The 15,952-nt window shown below is 38.9% G+C and overlaps 1 protein-coding gene and 1 pseudogene across 25 annotated transcripts in view; one reads left to right on the forward strand and one right to left on the reverse strand.

Annotated features, from left to right (window-relative positions):
* Positions 1-15,742, reverse strand: part of MDM2 (MDM2 proto-oncogene) — a 45,853-nt gene extending 30,111 nt beyond the window's left edge. For 21 of the 25 annotated variants that reach the window (XM_087868976.1, XM_087868987.1, XM_087868977.1 and 18 more), the window contains exons 1-7: positions 15,372-15,742; positions 14,561-14,645; positions 11,534-11,608; positions 9,152-9,285; positions 4,710-4,759; positions 1,267-1,334; positions 1,046-1,142 (exon numbers count right to left, since the gene is read on the reverse strand). In XM_087868976.1, the coding sequence (XP_087725102.1) occupies positions 1,046-1,142; positions 1,267-1,334; positions 4,710-4,759; positions 9,152-9,285; positions 11,534-11,608; positions 14,561-14,641 (505 nt within the window). In that variant the 5' untranslated portion in view covers positions 14,642-14,645; positions 15,372-15,742. Of the gene's footprint in view, positions 1-1,045; positions 1,143-1,266; positions 1,335-4,709; positions 4,760-9,151; positions 9,286-10,775; positions 10,863-11,533; positions 11,609-14,560; positions 14,646-14,795; positions 14,862-15,371 lie in introns of those variants that run through there. The other 4 variants (XM_045789625.2, XM_045789623.2, XM_045789624.2 and 1 more) reach the window with 4 other exon arrangements.
* LOC123787148 (heterogeneous nuclear ribonucleoprotein A1-like) lies at positions 5,137-7,176 on the forward strand (annotated as a pseudogene).
* Positions 15,743-15,952: the final 210 nt, after the last annotated feature.

Raw genomic sequence — 15,952 nt, forward strand, 5'->3', positions numbered from 1 at the left:
TACATACCTTCTTATAATCCACAAAAGTTTAACACCAACAACTTACACCAACTGATATACCAATAGTACAACAGTACCAACACACAAGCTAACAAGGATGAGTCAAAAATTCATCTCTGCTACTTTGATAGCCTAGAAAAGACACCTTTGCATTTTTTATTGTCTATAAAGCGAAATCACTAACATCCATAAACTCCCTCCTATTTATCAGTCATTTGTATTTACTATGAAAAACGTGGGTTTCTGCCCTTTTTGCTATATGAATTTTTAATATTTTAATCAACTTTGGGGAACTTTTTACGTAATAAAGGTATTAACACTGTCAAGTTTAAAGTGAATAACCTTCAAATATAATTTCTTTCATTTATCTTTTAAACTTATTTGGAATTCATTTTGGCATGTGGTACAGACAGAACTTGTTTCTTCTTCCCCAAATAACTGACCATTTGTTTCAGTCCCACACAGTTAACAAAACAGAGGTGTCCTTACCGCCCTCTGCCCTCGCGTACACACTAGTCCGGATTTATCTAGTCTATCTCACTGATTTGAACCCTTCTTTCATCCGCATCATGCAGTTTTAGTTATTATGACTTTAATCAGGCAACAGCCTCCTCCTCCTCCACTATCTTTTCTCTGTAAAATGTTCTCAGCTATTTTATCTCATCTTCAGTTCTAGATGTTATTCACTTTGCTTTTACACTCAGTGTTTTATCACTTATTAGAAGCAACAAATATTTTAACTGCTAAGGTAACTAAGGACTAATATAGAGGATATACACTTGTCCTCTATTATCTTGAATAATAGACAACGGACTATGAACTCCAGTGGGGCCCAGGAAACCGTGCCTGCTACAGTCCACCAGAAAGATGTTGCTAAGAAAGCAATTTTTAAACCAAATAAATCACATAAAAATAAGAACGAAAGAAACTCAGAAATTCATCTAAAAAACAAAACACAATCTCATGAAGCCTAAATGCATTAATTTTATTAGAGAATAAACACTGAAAAGCTATTTGAAAGTGTCTATTAAACAATCGTATATACCTGTCTCACTAATTGCTCTCCTTCTAGATGAGGTAGACGGTCTAGAAACCAAATCTGAAGATGAAGGTTTCTCTTCCTGCAACTCTTGCACCGGCTCCTAAGCATTCGGGGAGGGAGGGGACAAAAACGAACTTGTAACACCAGGAAGCTAAAAATAATTTGTTTAAAATAACCTAACTTTCAAGAAACATCATACTAGAACGTGTTCATTTCAAGATTACCTTTTGATCACTCCCACCTTCAAGGTGACACCTATTTTCACTCACAGATGTGCCTGAATCTGATGGTTCTGATGGGGGGAAAAAAACAACAACAACAACAAAGAATCACAACTAGGAAAGACACTAGTTTGCCAGTCCAGGACAAACTCCTTACACAGTTTAACCTTTCAACACACATAAAATGTGTATCTCCCAGAAGCCAACCCCATGCTAGATACTGGAGATGTAAATAAGATAATTCAATTTTAATACAGAGTAGTATTACATTAAGAGTAATGGAAGTATAATAAACAGGATAAAAGAAGTACTGTAAGATAAATCAGTGAAGAACACAGAGCAATGATTATTTGGTAGGGACAGGGCAAAGTCTGAGGAACAAGGAATCAGGAAAGGTTTCACATAATAGAACATGAAGCAGCAGGACTAAGAAAGGCTATTCCAGACTGAGGGAGCACCCCATGAAAAAAGCATCCAGAAGTGAAGTACCAATGCTTGTTGCAGGGAATTACAGGTAGTCAATTATTCCTGGAATGTGAGCAGGATCTAGGATCCCGTGTGGCTTGTGAAACAGCTCAAGGACGTCAGCAAGCAGCACGCATGCCGTCCAACCTGCATCACCGCATTCTTCCCAGCTTCAGAAGCTGCCCTATGGCACTGCTGCAGCCACTCACCATTAAAAACGTTTAATCCAATAGATAAGACTGATTTGCTAGTTCACAGCAAGTTTTTTATCCAACGAACAATAAGGAACCCCTAAAAACTTTGGCAAAACAGAAGAAAAAGAGAGCAGAGGCAGGGAAGCCAGTACTAGACAGTAACTGCAAAACTACAAATGCCAAAGTATTAAAGCCTATACTACGGCATTGAAAAAAGATCAATTCCAGAGAAGTTAAAAAGGTAAAAACCAACAAGGCCTGGTGTCTGATATACAAGGCAAGGGAGAAAGGTGTCAAGAAGGACTCCAAGATTCTGCCTTGGATGGATAAATGGGTGGTCCCATTCACCAAGAGAGAAACTTCAGAAGACAAACAGATTAGGATAGAAAGATAATGACCTAAGTGGATGAAACTCATTCAGGTAGGTAGGTTTAGTTTGTGGTTGGATATATAGACCCAGAGCTCAGAAGTCAAAATTTCAGATAGGGAATAGAGCTGCCAAAGATCATAAACAAACACCCTTTATTACTCCCTGGGAAACATTCTCATCTTAATAGGAATGTCAGGCTCACGCGCTAACATTCTGAAATTATGCACATTATCATAATAATTTCTTTATATTATGGGTTATGTATTATACTGATTTTAAGTTGTATATATACAGCCAGATTATATTTTGTTTTAATGTAATAAAAGATGTTACAATACAGATGTAATAAAAAGGAAGTACTAGGTGTGACAGGTTGAGAACACAGTTACAGGAGTTCTGAAGTTAATTCTACTAAACTGAAACCTGAAACAAATCCAGAATGGAAATAACCCAAGTAATCTACAGGTTACCATCTCATTGATATAATTGTCCTAGTAATCTACCAAGGTTTCTTTACACGAATGAATGAACACATCAGGGATAATATTTAAGAAAACTGAAAATACTACTATAATACTATAGTCGTTTGTTCTATTTGCCTTCACCTGATTTCATAAAGAGCTTTGTAAAACAATAAAACATGTCACCAGTCTCACTTCTACTCTAGGATAAGAGTGATGCCCTTTCTGGGCCTTAAGTCCTAACTTTGGAAGAGCATTCAACTCATTTATTAAACATTGTATTAATAAAACACCATACTGTTGATGCATAATGCAAACCTGGTTAGGATACAAGAAACAGAAATACAAATAAGTGTAAGAAAACAATGTAACAATAAAGTCTAAATACAGAATAGTGGAAGCACAAAAGAGTAGCCAGTTCACTGTAGGAAGCTTCTGAGAACAGTTCTTAATTGTAGTTCAAGGATGGGCTTTAAGATGTCTATGGTGTGTGGGGAGCCAGCTCCTACTGGTCCTCAAAGCAGACTGTGTACCTTTCTTACCAACTCCATTCATGTAACCTGAAAATGGCCATGGTGGGAGTTATTTACACCATGGAACTCAGCAAACACCACAAGATCAGGGCTTTTCCCCTGAAAAGTGGGTTGTTAAACATTCACCAGCGCATCACTGTATATGTTTATGTTTGTGTGTCTCTGAAATAAGAACCCAATGCTTTCATCAGATAATCCAAGGAGTATGTAACCCAAAAACAACCAGTTAAGAACTGCTAGTCTACAGGTAGAGAAATTAAATGCCACTTACACAAATAAATTGATAAAGTTTTGTCTATTACAAATAACAAACAAAAAAGGGCTCATCCATTCAAATGGTCCTACTTATGTATCTATATTACTTCTCAAACCCTTTCAATACACGTTTCAAGGTTTGATCATATCTCTAGTAAGCATGGCCTTGAAATTATCTACCTTTCAGAAACAACGAATGTTGGCAAGGATGTGGAGAAAAAGGAACCCTCATGCACTGTTGGAGGGAACGCAAACTGTGAAAAACAGTATGGAGGTTTCTCAAAAATTAAAAATAGAATCACCATATGATCCGGTAATTCCACTACTGAGTACACAAAAAATACAAAAACACCAATTCAAAAAGATAAACGGAGCATTATTTACAATACCCAAATTATGGAAGCAGCCCAAGTGTCCATCAATAGATAAATGGATAAAGAAAATAGGATATATATATATATATATATATACATATATAGAAAGAGATATATATAAATACATATATATATAATGGAATAGTATTCAGCCATAAAGAAGAATGAAATCCTGCCATTTGCAACACTATGGATGTATCTAGAGAATATAACATTAAATGAAGTAAGTCAGAGAAAAACAAATACCATATTATTTCACTCATATGTGGAATTTAAGAAACAAAACCAAGAAAAAAGAGACAAACCAAAAAACAGACTCTTAACTATAGAGAACAAATGATGGTTACCAGAGGATAGGTGGGTAGGAGAATGGGTTAAACAGGTGATGGGGATTAAGGAGTGCACTTGTAACGACGAGCACCAGCTAATGTATGGATTTGCTGAATCACCACATTGTACAGCTGAAAATAATACAACACGGTATATTAACTACACTGGAATTAAAATAAAAATGTAAAATAAATTTTAAAAATAAAGTGTTTAATAAATGCTTGTGAACCTCCTCCCCCCCAAAAAAATCCAGAAATCTTCCAAAACAAATTTTAATACTGACATCCCAAGGCTTACATTGATGGAATAAGGTATTTAACTTCACATATCGCAAATACGCCTTAGAACCTTAGTATTATGTTTAGTTCATATAGTTCATTTCTTCCTGTTAAATGACTCCACATACATAAAATGTCTTTAAAATATTTTTATGGTGTTGTTTATGGTACTCAGAATTAACTTACCATGCTGATTGACTACTACCAAGTTTCTGTAGATCATTGTATATATTTTCCTTGTAGGGAGGAAAAAAAGAAAAAGATGTACATTTTAAAATAAAAATGTATTAAACTGGACTTAACCACACTTTTAAATATATGTTTAAATACTGTACACAAGCTAAATTTTAAATCACTGCATTCAAACTACATCACTGGCAAGCTTCCAGGTCCTGAAAAGCATCATAATTAGTCGTACGGTGATTACATACACTTACTCTGACTAACCACAAAGGTCTCTCTAGCTGAAAAGACTTCGTATCTCCATTTCCTGAAATGTGCCATATTTGTACTTTACCAAAAGACCCCAGGGAATGGGTGTGAGTGCAGAAGCAGGTTGATATATGTATTTTCAAACACAAAAGAAATTTCTAGCTCTGTGCTTAAAGCTTAGAAGCAGACTGCCTAAAAAGGCAGTGGGTTATACAAAACCCACTATAGAGGAACTTGATTTTAATTCTGACTTCCATTAATCACCTCGTGGATTTTCTTTCTTGATCTTAAAATCTATTAAAAGATGAAGATTCCAACTCCTTTCTGCCCGTGGACGCCGCCGAGTAAGCATCCTAAGTCTCCCCTCCCACCGCCGTCATGTCTAAGTCAGAGTCTCCCAAAGAGCCTGAACAGCTGCGGAAGCTCTTCATCAGAGGTTTGAGCTTTGAAACAACCGACAAGAGTCTGAGGAGCCATTCTGAGCAGTGGGGAACGTTTACGGACTGTGTGGTAATGAGAGAAACAAACACCAAGCACTCCAGAGGCTTTGGGTTTGTCACGTAGCCACTGTGGAGGAGGTGGATGCAGCCACGAATGCAAGGCCACACAAGGTGGATGGAAGAGTTGTGGAACCAAAGAGGGCTGTCTCAAAAGAAGATTCTCAAAGACCTGGTGCCCATTTAACTGTGAAAAAGATTTTTGTTGGTGGCATTAAAGAAGACACTGAAGAACACCATCTAAGAGATTACTTTGAACAGTATGGGAAAATTGAAGTGACTGACATCCTGACTGACCGAGGCAGTGGCAAAAAGAGAGGTTTTGCTTTTGTAACATTTGACGACCACGACTCTGTTGACAAGATCGTCATTCAAAAATACCATACTGTGAATGGCCACAACTGTGAAGTAAGGAAAGCCCTATCTAAGCAAGAGATGGCTAGTGCTTCATCCAGCCAAAGAGGTCGAAGTGGCTCTGGAAACTTCTGTGGTGGTCGTGGAGGTGGTTTTGGTGGGAATGACAATTTTGGTCGTGGAGGGAACTTCAGTGGGTGAGGTGGCTGTGGCGGCAGTCGAGGTGGTGGTGGATATGGTGGCAGTGGGGATGGCTATAACGGATTTGGTAATGATGGTGGTTATGGAGGAGGCGACCCTGGTTACTCCGGAGGAAGCAGAGGCTATGGAAGTGGTGGACAGGGTTATGGAAACCAGGGCAGTGGCTATGGCGGGAGTGGCAGCTATGACAGCTATAACAACGGAGGAGGCGGAGGCGGCTATAGCGGTGGTAGTGGAAGCAACTTTGGAGGTGGCGGAAGCTATAATGATTTTGGCAATTACAAGAGTCAATCCTCAAATTCTGGACCCATGAAAGGAGGAAATTTTGGGGGCAGAAGCTCTGGCCCCTATGGTGGTGGAGGCCAATACTTTGCCAAACCATGAAACCAAGGTGGCTATGGTGGTTCCAGCAGCAGCAGTAGCTACGGCAGTGGCAGAAGGTTTTAATTACTGCCAGGAAACAAAGCTTAGCAGGAGAGGAGAGCCAGAGAAGTGACAGGGAAGCTACAGGTTACAACAGATTTGTGAACTCAGCCAAGCATGGCAGGGCCTAGCTGCTACAAAGAAGACATGTTTTAGACAATACTCATGTGTATGGGCAAAAAACTCGAGGACTGTATTTGTGACTAATTGTATAACAGGTTATTTTAATTTCTGTTCTGTGGAAAGTGTAAAGCATTCCAACAAAGGGTTTTAATGTAGATTTTTTTTTTGCACCCATGCTATTGATTGCTAAATGTAATAGTCTGATCATGACGCTGAATAAATGTGTCTTTTTTTAAATGTGCTGTGTAAAGTTAGTCTACTCTGAAGCCGTCTTGGTATACTACCCCAATAGTGTGAAGTTAGAATTCCATCAGGGTGATGCCAGGTTCCATTCGAAATTTATTTGCAACCTGCTTGGGCACAAGAAGCCATTGTCTCCACAAACCTTGGTGTAGTTGAACTGACAGTTAATGTGTTGTGACCTTGGAGTTCACCATTAAAAGGGTCACCCAAGCAAAGTCCTGGAGTTTATTTGGTTATTAATATGATTGTTGGCACATCCTATGCAATATATCTAAATTGAATTATGGTATCAGATAAAATTAAAGATGGGATTAAAGCTTGTGTATCATCCATTATCATGTGTAATCAATAAACGATTTAATATTCTCTTGAAAAAAAAAGATGAAGATTCCTTCACTCATTTAATATATACAGACTGAAAACGTACTATGAACCACTGTTCTAGAAACGGAGGAAAAAAAGGAATAAAATATAAACTAATCTCTGCCCTCAGGGAGCTTATATCCCAATAGGAAGACAATTCACTTATTTTAGTCTTCATTGATGTTATGGTACACTTTTCCTTCTTTTCTTTTAAACTAATGATTTTAGGCAATGTTACTGGTCACATGCTATCATTTCTAATTCTCATGATTAAGGGGAAGTGCCAATCCCAACTATTTTTTTTCACCTTTGGGACTAATGATACGGCCCCATAAACTCATAAATATCAATATTCCTATTCATATTCTTTTTCCAGGTACATAATTTCCCCAGTGTTTAACCTCTCAACATACAAGAATTCAAGTCAAAGATAACTTGTAAATTATGCTTTCAATTTGAGAAACTATACAATACCTCAGAACATTATCAGAAGATTCAACACTCAAAGGGTACAAAATCACCAATACAGTTAATTCTTAAATTTATAAAATAAAGCTTATATCCCAAGACAAAGTATAAAACAGTAACAAATTTATTAGATAAATGTGATTTCTTAATGGAAAGGTGTTTATATAGTGTTAAATTAAGAATCATGACAAAATTAAATATGGTATGTTCACAACTGGGTCAAAACACATCTGCACATAATATAAAAACAACAGGTAAAAATACCATTCGAAGGGCACCTGGGTGGCTCAGTCGGTTAAGCATCTGCCTTCGGCTCAGGTCATGATCCCAGGGTCCTGGGATCGAGTCCTGCATTGGGCTCCCTGCTCAGTGGACAGTCTGCTTCTCCCTCTCCCTCTGCCCCACCCCTCCGCTCATGCTCTCTCTGAAACTATTTTTTTTTAAATACCATTCAATGACAAACTATAGTCTTTTTTTCCCCTATTCTTAGCTTTCTGTCTTTTCCTACTGCCCAATAATGAATATATATTATGGTTATATAATGAAATTGTTTTAAAGTTATAAATATTCCATTTAATTACTATCTTTTTAGCTATAGTATTACTGAACATTAAATACCAGTAGACTCTAATTAATTGCTTCAGGTGAAAAGTATTCATCCCATTTATTAAGATACACATGCATGCTAAGGCTCTACACGGACTGTGCTAAACCAAACGGGAAAAGGAATTCCAAATGTAATTTAAGGAACGAAGACTGAAAAAAGTCTTCAGTTCTGAGTAGACTAATTCTAGAAATGTTATCTGGGTTAAATTCGGCTAAGTGCTGTAATGGTATATGACAAAATAATCTCCAAAGTAAGGCTCAAATTTAAGCCTTTACCACAGTGTGGTCTAAAGATTGTCTTTGAAAGTAATTGCAACAATATTTTTTAAGATACAGTAACTGTGACTAACATTTATTTATTTTTAAAGATTTTATTTATTTGTCAGAGAGAGACAGTGCGCACACGCACAAGCAGGGGGAGCGGCTGGCAGAGGAAGAGGCAGGCTCCCCGTGAGCAAGGAGCCCCACGTGGGACTCAATCCCAGGACCCTGGGACCTGGAATCATGATCCGAGCCAAAGGCAGATGCTTAACGACTGAGCCACCCAGATGCCCCTGTGACTAACATTTAAATGATTTCTATGTGTCAAACATTGCTTCTTACACATTGGCTCTTCATAACCTCCACATGAGGTATTTATATTATCCCTACAGTAAGGGTAAACTGAGGCTTCGAGAGGGTAAATCAATTTACCTAGTCACACAGCTAGTAAATGACTGAGCTAGGTCTCAAACCCAGGTTTATAAGATTCCAGAACTCAGGTTCTCAAGCAATATGCTATATTACTAAGAAATTAAATTTCCGCATCTTTTATATATACAGCAACAATTTTTCTCTGACAAAAGGCAGTGAAGAGGGAGGTAAACTGAAATGTTTGCCCAACTGGCTTTTTACAACGGACTAAGCTGAAGAATTTACCTGTGCTCTTTCACAGAGAAGCTTGGCACTCCAAACAAATCCCCTAGAAGATCATTGGAACAATACACAATATGCTGTTGCTTCTCATCATATAATCGTTTAGTCATAATATACTGGCCAAGATAAAATATAACCTGAAACAGAAATAAGATTTCTGAGCATTAAAGAAAATTAAATGTTAGTTTCAAATACATTCAATATCTCATTTATCTAAAGATGGTTACATAACCTGCAACCATACCTGTAACTGTCTATAATAACCACCATTCAGTACTCAAAAAAGCTTTTGAATCTTTTCCTTCTAATTTTATGGGAGTAGACATTGCTTTTCCAATTTACTTAGATAAAGTGTGCCTAACAGACTTTAACTCTGCCCAGATATCTAGGAACTACGTACTCGGAGAAGGGAAAAGGCAGCAAAATGCAAAACCATTGAGAGCAATAAAAAGTTGCAAAATCAAAACATCAACTAAAACATAGCAGTGACCTGGAGTCATTTAGTAAACAGTAAATAATCCCAAACACCATACATCTCAACAGCCTCTGAAGTCATCACAGATGAGGACCACAGGAACGTGACCAATTATATCTACACAACGGTTTGGAAGAATTCAGTGAATAAAATGAACTCTTGAAGATATCAATATAATCTATAAAACAATAATCAAAATAGTGACCCTGACTCATGCCTATACAGCTAAATATTGTATGTTCCATTAAGACAAAGAAGTGATACATCTTAAGATATCCACATACAAACCTATTAACCACCTAAATATGTATGAATTTTTTTTTACAGTTTAAATGTACTTTTACAAGTACCGTCTCATTCTCTGATATTTTATAGAATTGTTTTCACTGTATTAAAGATATGGAAATAGGACCTGGTCTTCTGACTCCTAGTCTAGTGTTTTTTCTACTACTCCATACTAGCTGTCATCATTCTCCCATATGCCCCAAAACAAAGATCCTGCAACTGAAAACTCAATCAGACAATATATATATAACTGTTACATGGTTTAGCATAAGCATTCTACACCTTTATAATGGCCTGATCAATTTTCTCCTCATTTCTAGTACTAAATGCATACCTTTTTGTTTCCTTAACCAATTACATGATGGTCATGAAGTCAAACCCAAGTTAACAGCCCTAAATACATCCTTAACCTCAAAAACATCCTTAACCTTGACACCTCCCTGCAAGCTCCTCTACTGTCCATAGACTTAACTGGTTAAGCAGGCCTCAGACTTAAAGGAATATTCCCTGGTGACTATGGATTGAAGATAAGTTGATAAACAATGGAAAAGGAAGAAGAGAACCTACACTCCTACCAAACACCCCATAAGTTTATAAAAAGTGTGGCTGAAAAAGGAAAATGGCGTGGAGTCTCTTTCTGACCCACTATCCTGATGTAGATAAGTTACTTCGGTGTTGTAAGCAATCTGGGCCCCATAAACTAAGTGGGAGAGATGGGAAAAAGGCACATTTCATTCACAATGAAATTTTGCCTAAGATGGCCCAATGTCTCACTGAAAATCATGCTTCTGTGCACAATTTAAAGCTAGAGAACATTACATTGAAATGCATCCATTAAATAGAACATATGTTCATGAATCAGCTCACCTCTATCCCAGAAAGATCAGTATACTGTACTCATATATCGCTAGTGCAGAAGTTCTTAACCTGGGATCCATGAATGCCCAAGACGTCCTTGGATAGAATTCAGGGGGTCCATTAATTTGGATGGAAAAAAATTTCTATCTATATTTTCACTAACTTTTAACTGAAATTTAGCTTTTTCTTCAATTATGAATATAGGCCACAAACCACAAAGCATTAGTAATACCTGTGATTTCTGTCACCAATAAAAATCACAAGTGTTTTCATATCATACTATGCTTGGTGTAAACATCTCAAAATACTAACTATACTCCTCACTATTCTGAAATTACATTTATTAGATCTGCTGCTAAATCTTATTTCATGTGTTAATAAAAAAACACACTCAGAAAAGCACACAGACCACAAACTTGTTTACCATTTTGATAACTTTTTTACATAATGTGTTTCCTTTGTAATCTATACATTTTGGTTCATGCATTTAGCAACATGATTCTGAGAAGACTTTACCAGTCTGCCAAGGGGGTCCACTGCACAAAAATGCTAAGAACCCCTGCAGAGCCTCCCTCTGTCTCAGAGTTCCTAGCTGAGAAAAGGTATTCAAGAATAATTAGAATTTCAGCTTCAAATTGTAGTTCAAATGACCACAATACTTAATACTGCTGCTTACTGAAAAATCCCTCTATATGGCCAATTTCCCCCCATGGCTATATGTAACTAGCAAGACATTAGTTATCTTGTTAACTCTTAATTCAGCTTACCTCTTTCATAGTATAAGTGTCTTTTTGTGCACCAACAGACTTTAACAACTTCAAAAGCAAAGGCTTTGGTCTAACCTACAAAGAACAAAAAAGCTGCTATTATGCTTCCAAAATTATTCCAGATCTATAAGCTCCACAGCAAGCATTTCCATGAAGAATTTCAATAAAGGTAGCAGACGTTATATTTAACAATCTCACAAGGTTAGAACTCAAAAACTAAGTCATAATGTTTTCACTAAACATAACAGACTATAGAAACTGAATATCATAGACTGTCAAGGCAATTTGGAAAAAAATGCTGAGATTTCACTATGCAAATAATCACAGAATCCTCAAGTATCATCAGCTGCAATCAAACATAGTATCCATGCCAAGGCAGTGAAAATTATTCTTTTTCCTCCAGCTATTTCTATTATCTGCTTACTACCTTACAAACTTAACTATAAATGGAATACTCCAATGAGATTACCATAAACTAAATTGCAAAATCCAAGAGAAAAGAGTAAGTATTTAGGGTAGCTCCATTTCCCAATCTTTTCTTTCCACACATTAGGCTCCTGAAGGCTGGAGGACTTAAACAACTAACAAGGATAATTGAGAGCAGATCTGAGACTGCAACTCACAACCCTCAACTACAAACCAGCATTTTCTTCCTACTGTATCATGCTACCTCTTAGTAGGTCTGCATTTCAAGTATCTCCTGACGAACATTTCCTGAGCTTCTACCATGCACCAGACAGTGCTAGATATTGGGGGTGGGGGGATGATAAGGAACCCACCAACTAGATCAAGGGTCAATTTTTTCTATAAAGACCCAGATAGTAAATATTTTAAGCTTTTCCTGCCAGATGGTCTGACTCAGAAGTACAGATATGTAAACCAAAGGCCATGGCTACATTTCAATAAAACTTTATTTACAAAAATAGGCAGGAAGCCAAATATGGCCCACAGGCTATAGTGTGCCTGACCCCGATCTAGAGGTTTTCCAAGTGGTATGGAGAAAATAACTGGCAAGGAGGCAGGGATATAATATACTCTTTCTCCCTAACCGTTGCTATATCAAAATCTTTAAAACTCAAGTGTCTTTGTAGCTTGCCATGTCCACATAGACTGGTGCCTCTGTGTCTCTCTTCAATATACTCCTACCCTTTGCCTAACTTTGAAATCTAACAGCATCTCAGTTTGGAATCTAACTATCAAAACTAGATTTAAGAAAATTGCCTATTTCCAGCTAATCAACAGAATATTATTTAATAACCAAAACACTGGCCGCCTGGGTGGCTCAGTCGGTTAAGCATCTGCCTTTGGCTCAGGTCATGATCCCAGGGTCCTGGGATCGAGTCCCACCCACATCTCTACCTCCGTGGGGAGACTGCTTCTCCCTCTCCCTTTGCACCCTCTCCCTGCTCGTGCTTTCTCTCTCTCTCAAATAAATAAAATCTTTAACAATAATAACCAAAAAACTTAAAATACACAATAAGTGTGGTATTGATTCATTAACTGTTTTGATCACACTTTTGTGTGTGTGTGCTTACATATATACTTTACTTTCAGGTCACTTAAATAATGAACTCTTGCTTGAAAGATAAAAAAATTACTTTTTTTTCCTCCTAAAATTTTATGTGTGTTATATTAACTTCAAACTACACAGAACTCAAGGTAAAAATCTGCAATGGAAAGCCATCAGTTTTTTATTAAGACCTAAAAGACATGCAAGAACACTATAAAAGACAATACCATTCTTAATCTTAAATTTAATAACAAAAAGATAAATTCCAGATGAAGATCTAGATGTGAAAATTAAAAACACTACCAGAAAATATAGGGCTCTATCTGTATAATCTTGGGATGGGAGCGTTCTTCCAAAGCATGATATGTGAAATGCAAAAACCAACAAAATAAATTTGACTTCATAAAAACATTCTCAATAGGAAAAAGATGACAAAATTAAGTGCAAACTTTGTAAATGATAAAAATTACATATATTTGAAACACAGAGAACTACTACAAATTATTAAGAAAAAACACCATAAACCTAAAGGAAAAGTGGACAGATAAGACCAAGCAAATCCCAAAAGAAATCCCAAAAGAAATGACAAGATGCCCAATCTCAAGAGAGATCAGGGAAATACAAATTTAAACAGTAATACAGAACCTTTCACCACAAAAATAGCAAAATAATAAAAATTGATAATATTCAGTGTTGGCAGAGGGGAAAACTGTCACAATCTTTTGTTAGCAAGTTATGAATAGCAATCAAATATACGTATAGTTTAGGACCCAGGTGTTCTACTTCTGTAGACAAAATCTTACAGAAGGAGTCACATAACATAGGATACACATACAAAGCAACACTATTTGTAATACTCAAAAACTAAAGGCAGTTTTTTTAAAAACCTATCCAAAAAAACCTATAGCAGAGGCATAAATTTTTAAAAAGGTACACTAATGCTTTGGAACACAATGGAGCCATTAAGCAGAATTCTATAGATTTATTGACGTGAATGGAATCTGCACACCTGTCTTAACAGAACAAAACAAGACAATAACAGATTAAAACCTGCATGTATATATGTGGGTACACACACAGAAAAAATCTAAAAGGAGACATGGTCAAAAGAGAAGACTAGAATTTTCAGCTTTCACTTTTTACACTTCTGTAATGCCTAAAATCTTTACAAGCATGAATTGCTTTTGTGACTTTTAGAAACCACCTAAAAAGTTAAATACAGGCAAGTCAAAATAGAAAAAAAAAATCGGGCAATAACAAACACCACCTCAGCATCCATGCTTAAGAATGTTAATGGAACTCAATTTTAAATCCAGGGTGATAAAGGACTAAGAAAATAAATACCGATTCTTACAGTCAGCTTTTGCATTTATGCCTGGCATAAATGGCAGAATTTAAACTGTGTACATACAATTTCACTTAGAGAACCATGCTATAAATGGGGTCTATGGAATTTAGTAGATCACCTCACAAAATCAATTATTCTTAAAAGTTACACTTGAGACAAAAATACCAACCAGGGTCTCCTGTTCCGAAGCTGGAATCTGTGAGGTGCTTACAGCACCATCAGTAGACACAGACATGTTGGTATTGCACATTTGCCTACGAGTAGGGGAAGAAAAAACACACAAGATAAAAACTTGAAATAATGAAACATCTGTGGAAAAAAAAAAGTCATACGGAATAGATGTAAATAATGCCCTTAAATACTATTTTTATTAAAACTAAAGCCAGTAGCAAGCGGGTCCTTACCTGGATCAGTGTAGAATAAGTGCTCTACGTCGCTGACCACAGGTATCTAATCGCCAGTGAATACAGCTGGGAAAAAGCATGGTTTAAATAGACCCAGCTGGAGACAAGTCAGGGCTTAGCTCCCTTTACTGCGTCCTAGGAACGTGTCCGAACTTGACCAGCCCAAAGGGAAAAGCTGAGTCAACCTGCTCACAGAACCAGCCCAAACTCGCTCAGACACGGCGCCCGGTTCACGCAGGCTACAGAACAGGCACCTGTCATTATCCGGACCCCGAGCCGGGAGACTGCGGACCACAGCTCAGCACAACCCCCGCCCACATGACCTTTACCCCGACCACCCGCGGAGTCCCCCCGGCCCCCGCCCGCCGGGCTCACGGGCCAGAAACCCCGCCCTCCTCCCCAGCGGCTACAACCTCGCGTCCTACCAACAAAACCTCCACAAACCCACGTGCCCCGCGCCCCCCACCACCAAATGCACAAAGGCTGCGGGCGGGGACGAGACTGCAAACGACTGCCAGCTGGGAGACCCAAGTCACAAAACAAACCCAGAACTGCCACGCGCTTCCCCGCCGCTACCTGCTCTTCACCAAGCGGGGTTGTCCGCGCCTGGAGGGTATGGGGAGCGGAGACCCTCGAGGCTCCCCAGTTCCCTTCACTGGGCGCGCAGAAACCCGACGCCCTGGGCCTCGGCGACCATTCCACTCGCGGGGCCCAGGCACCCACTGGGGTGCTCGAACGCACCAGGTCCGGAGAAGAAGGAGGCTCCTGGGGGCGAAAGCGGCAGGACCTCGGTCACAGGGGTTAGAGCTGCCGCTGGGGCTGGGGCTCTTGCTCCATTTTCCTCCCAGCCACACAGGGCCGCACAGGCCCCAGAAAGAGCCGAGGCAGCCGAGGTGCGCCCGCCGCGCGCCCCCTACTGCCCGAAGGGAGCGCGCCGGAAGCCGCGGCTCATCCGGGCGTTTACGCGCGCGCGCGCCCCGGGCACACCACGTCCGCCAATGGGGGGAGGGGGCTGGGCTGGCCGCCTCCGCGAAGGGGGCGGCCCCGGAGCGCGGCGCGCACAGCACAGGCCCGCGGCCCCGCAGGGCGGGAGGGGGTGCGGGGCAGCCGTGAGGCCGGCGGGTCTCGTCTGCTAGCTCTCCTGGGGTGGGGCTCGG

The sequence above is a fragment of the Ursus americanus genome, chromosome 17, assembly GCF_024610735.1.
Source record: "Ursus americanus isolate L20-20 chromosome 17, mUrsAme1.1.p, whole genome shotgun sequence".
Classification (NCBI taxonomy): Eukaryota; Metazoa; Chordata; class Mammalia; order Carnivora; family Ursidae; genus Ursus; species Ursus americanus.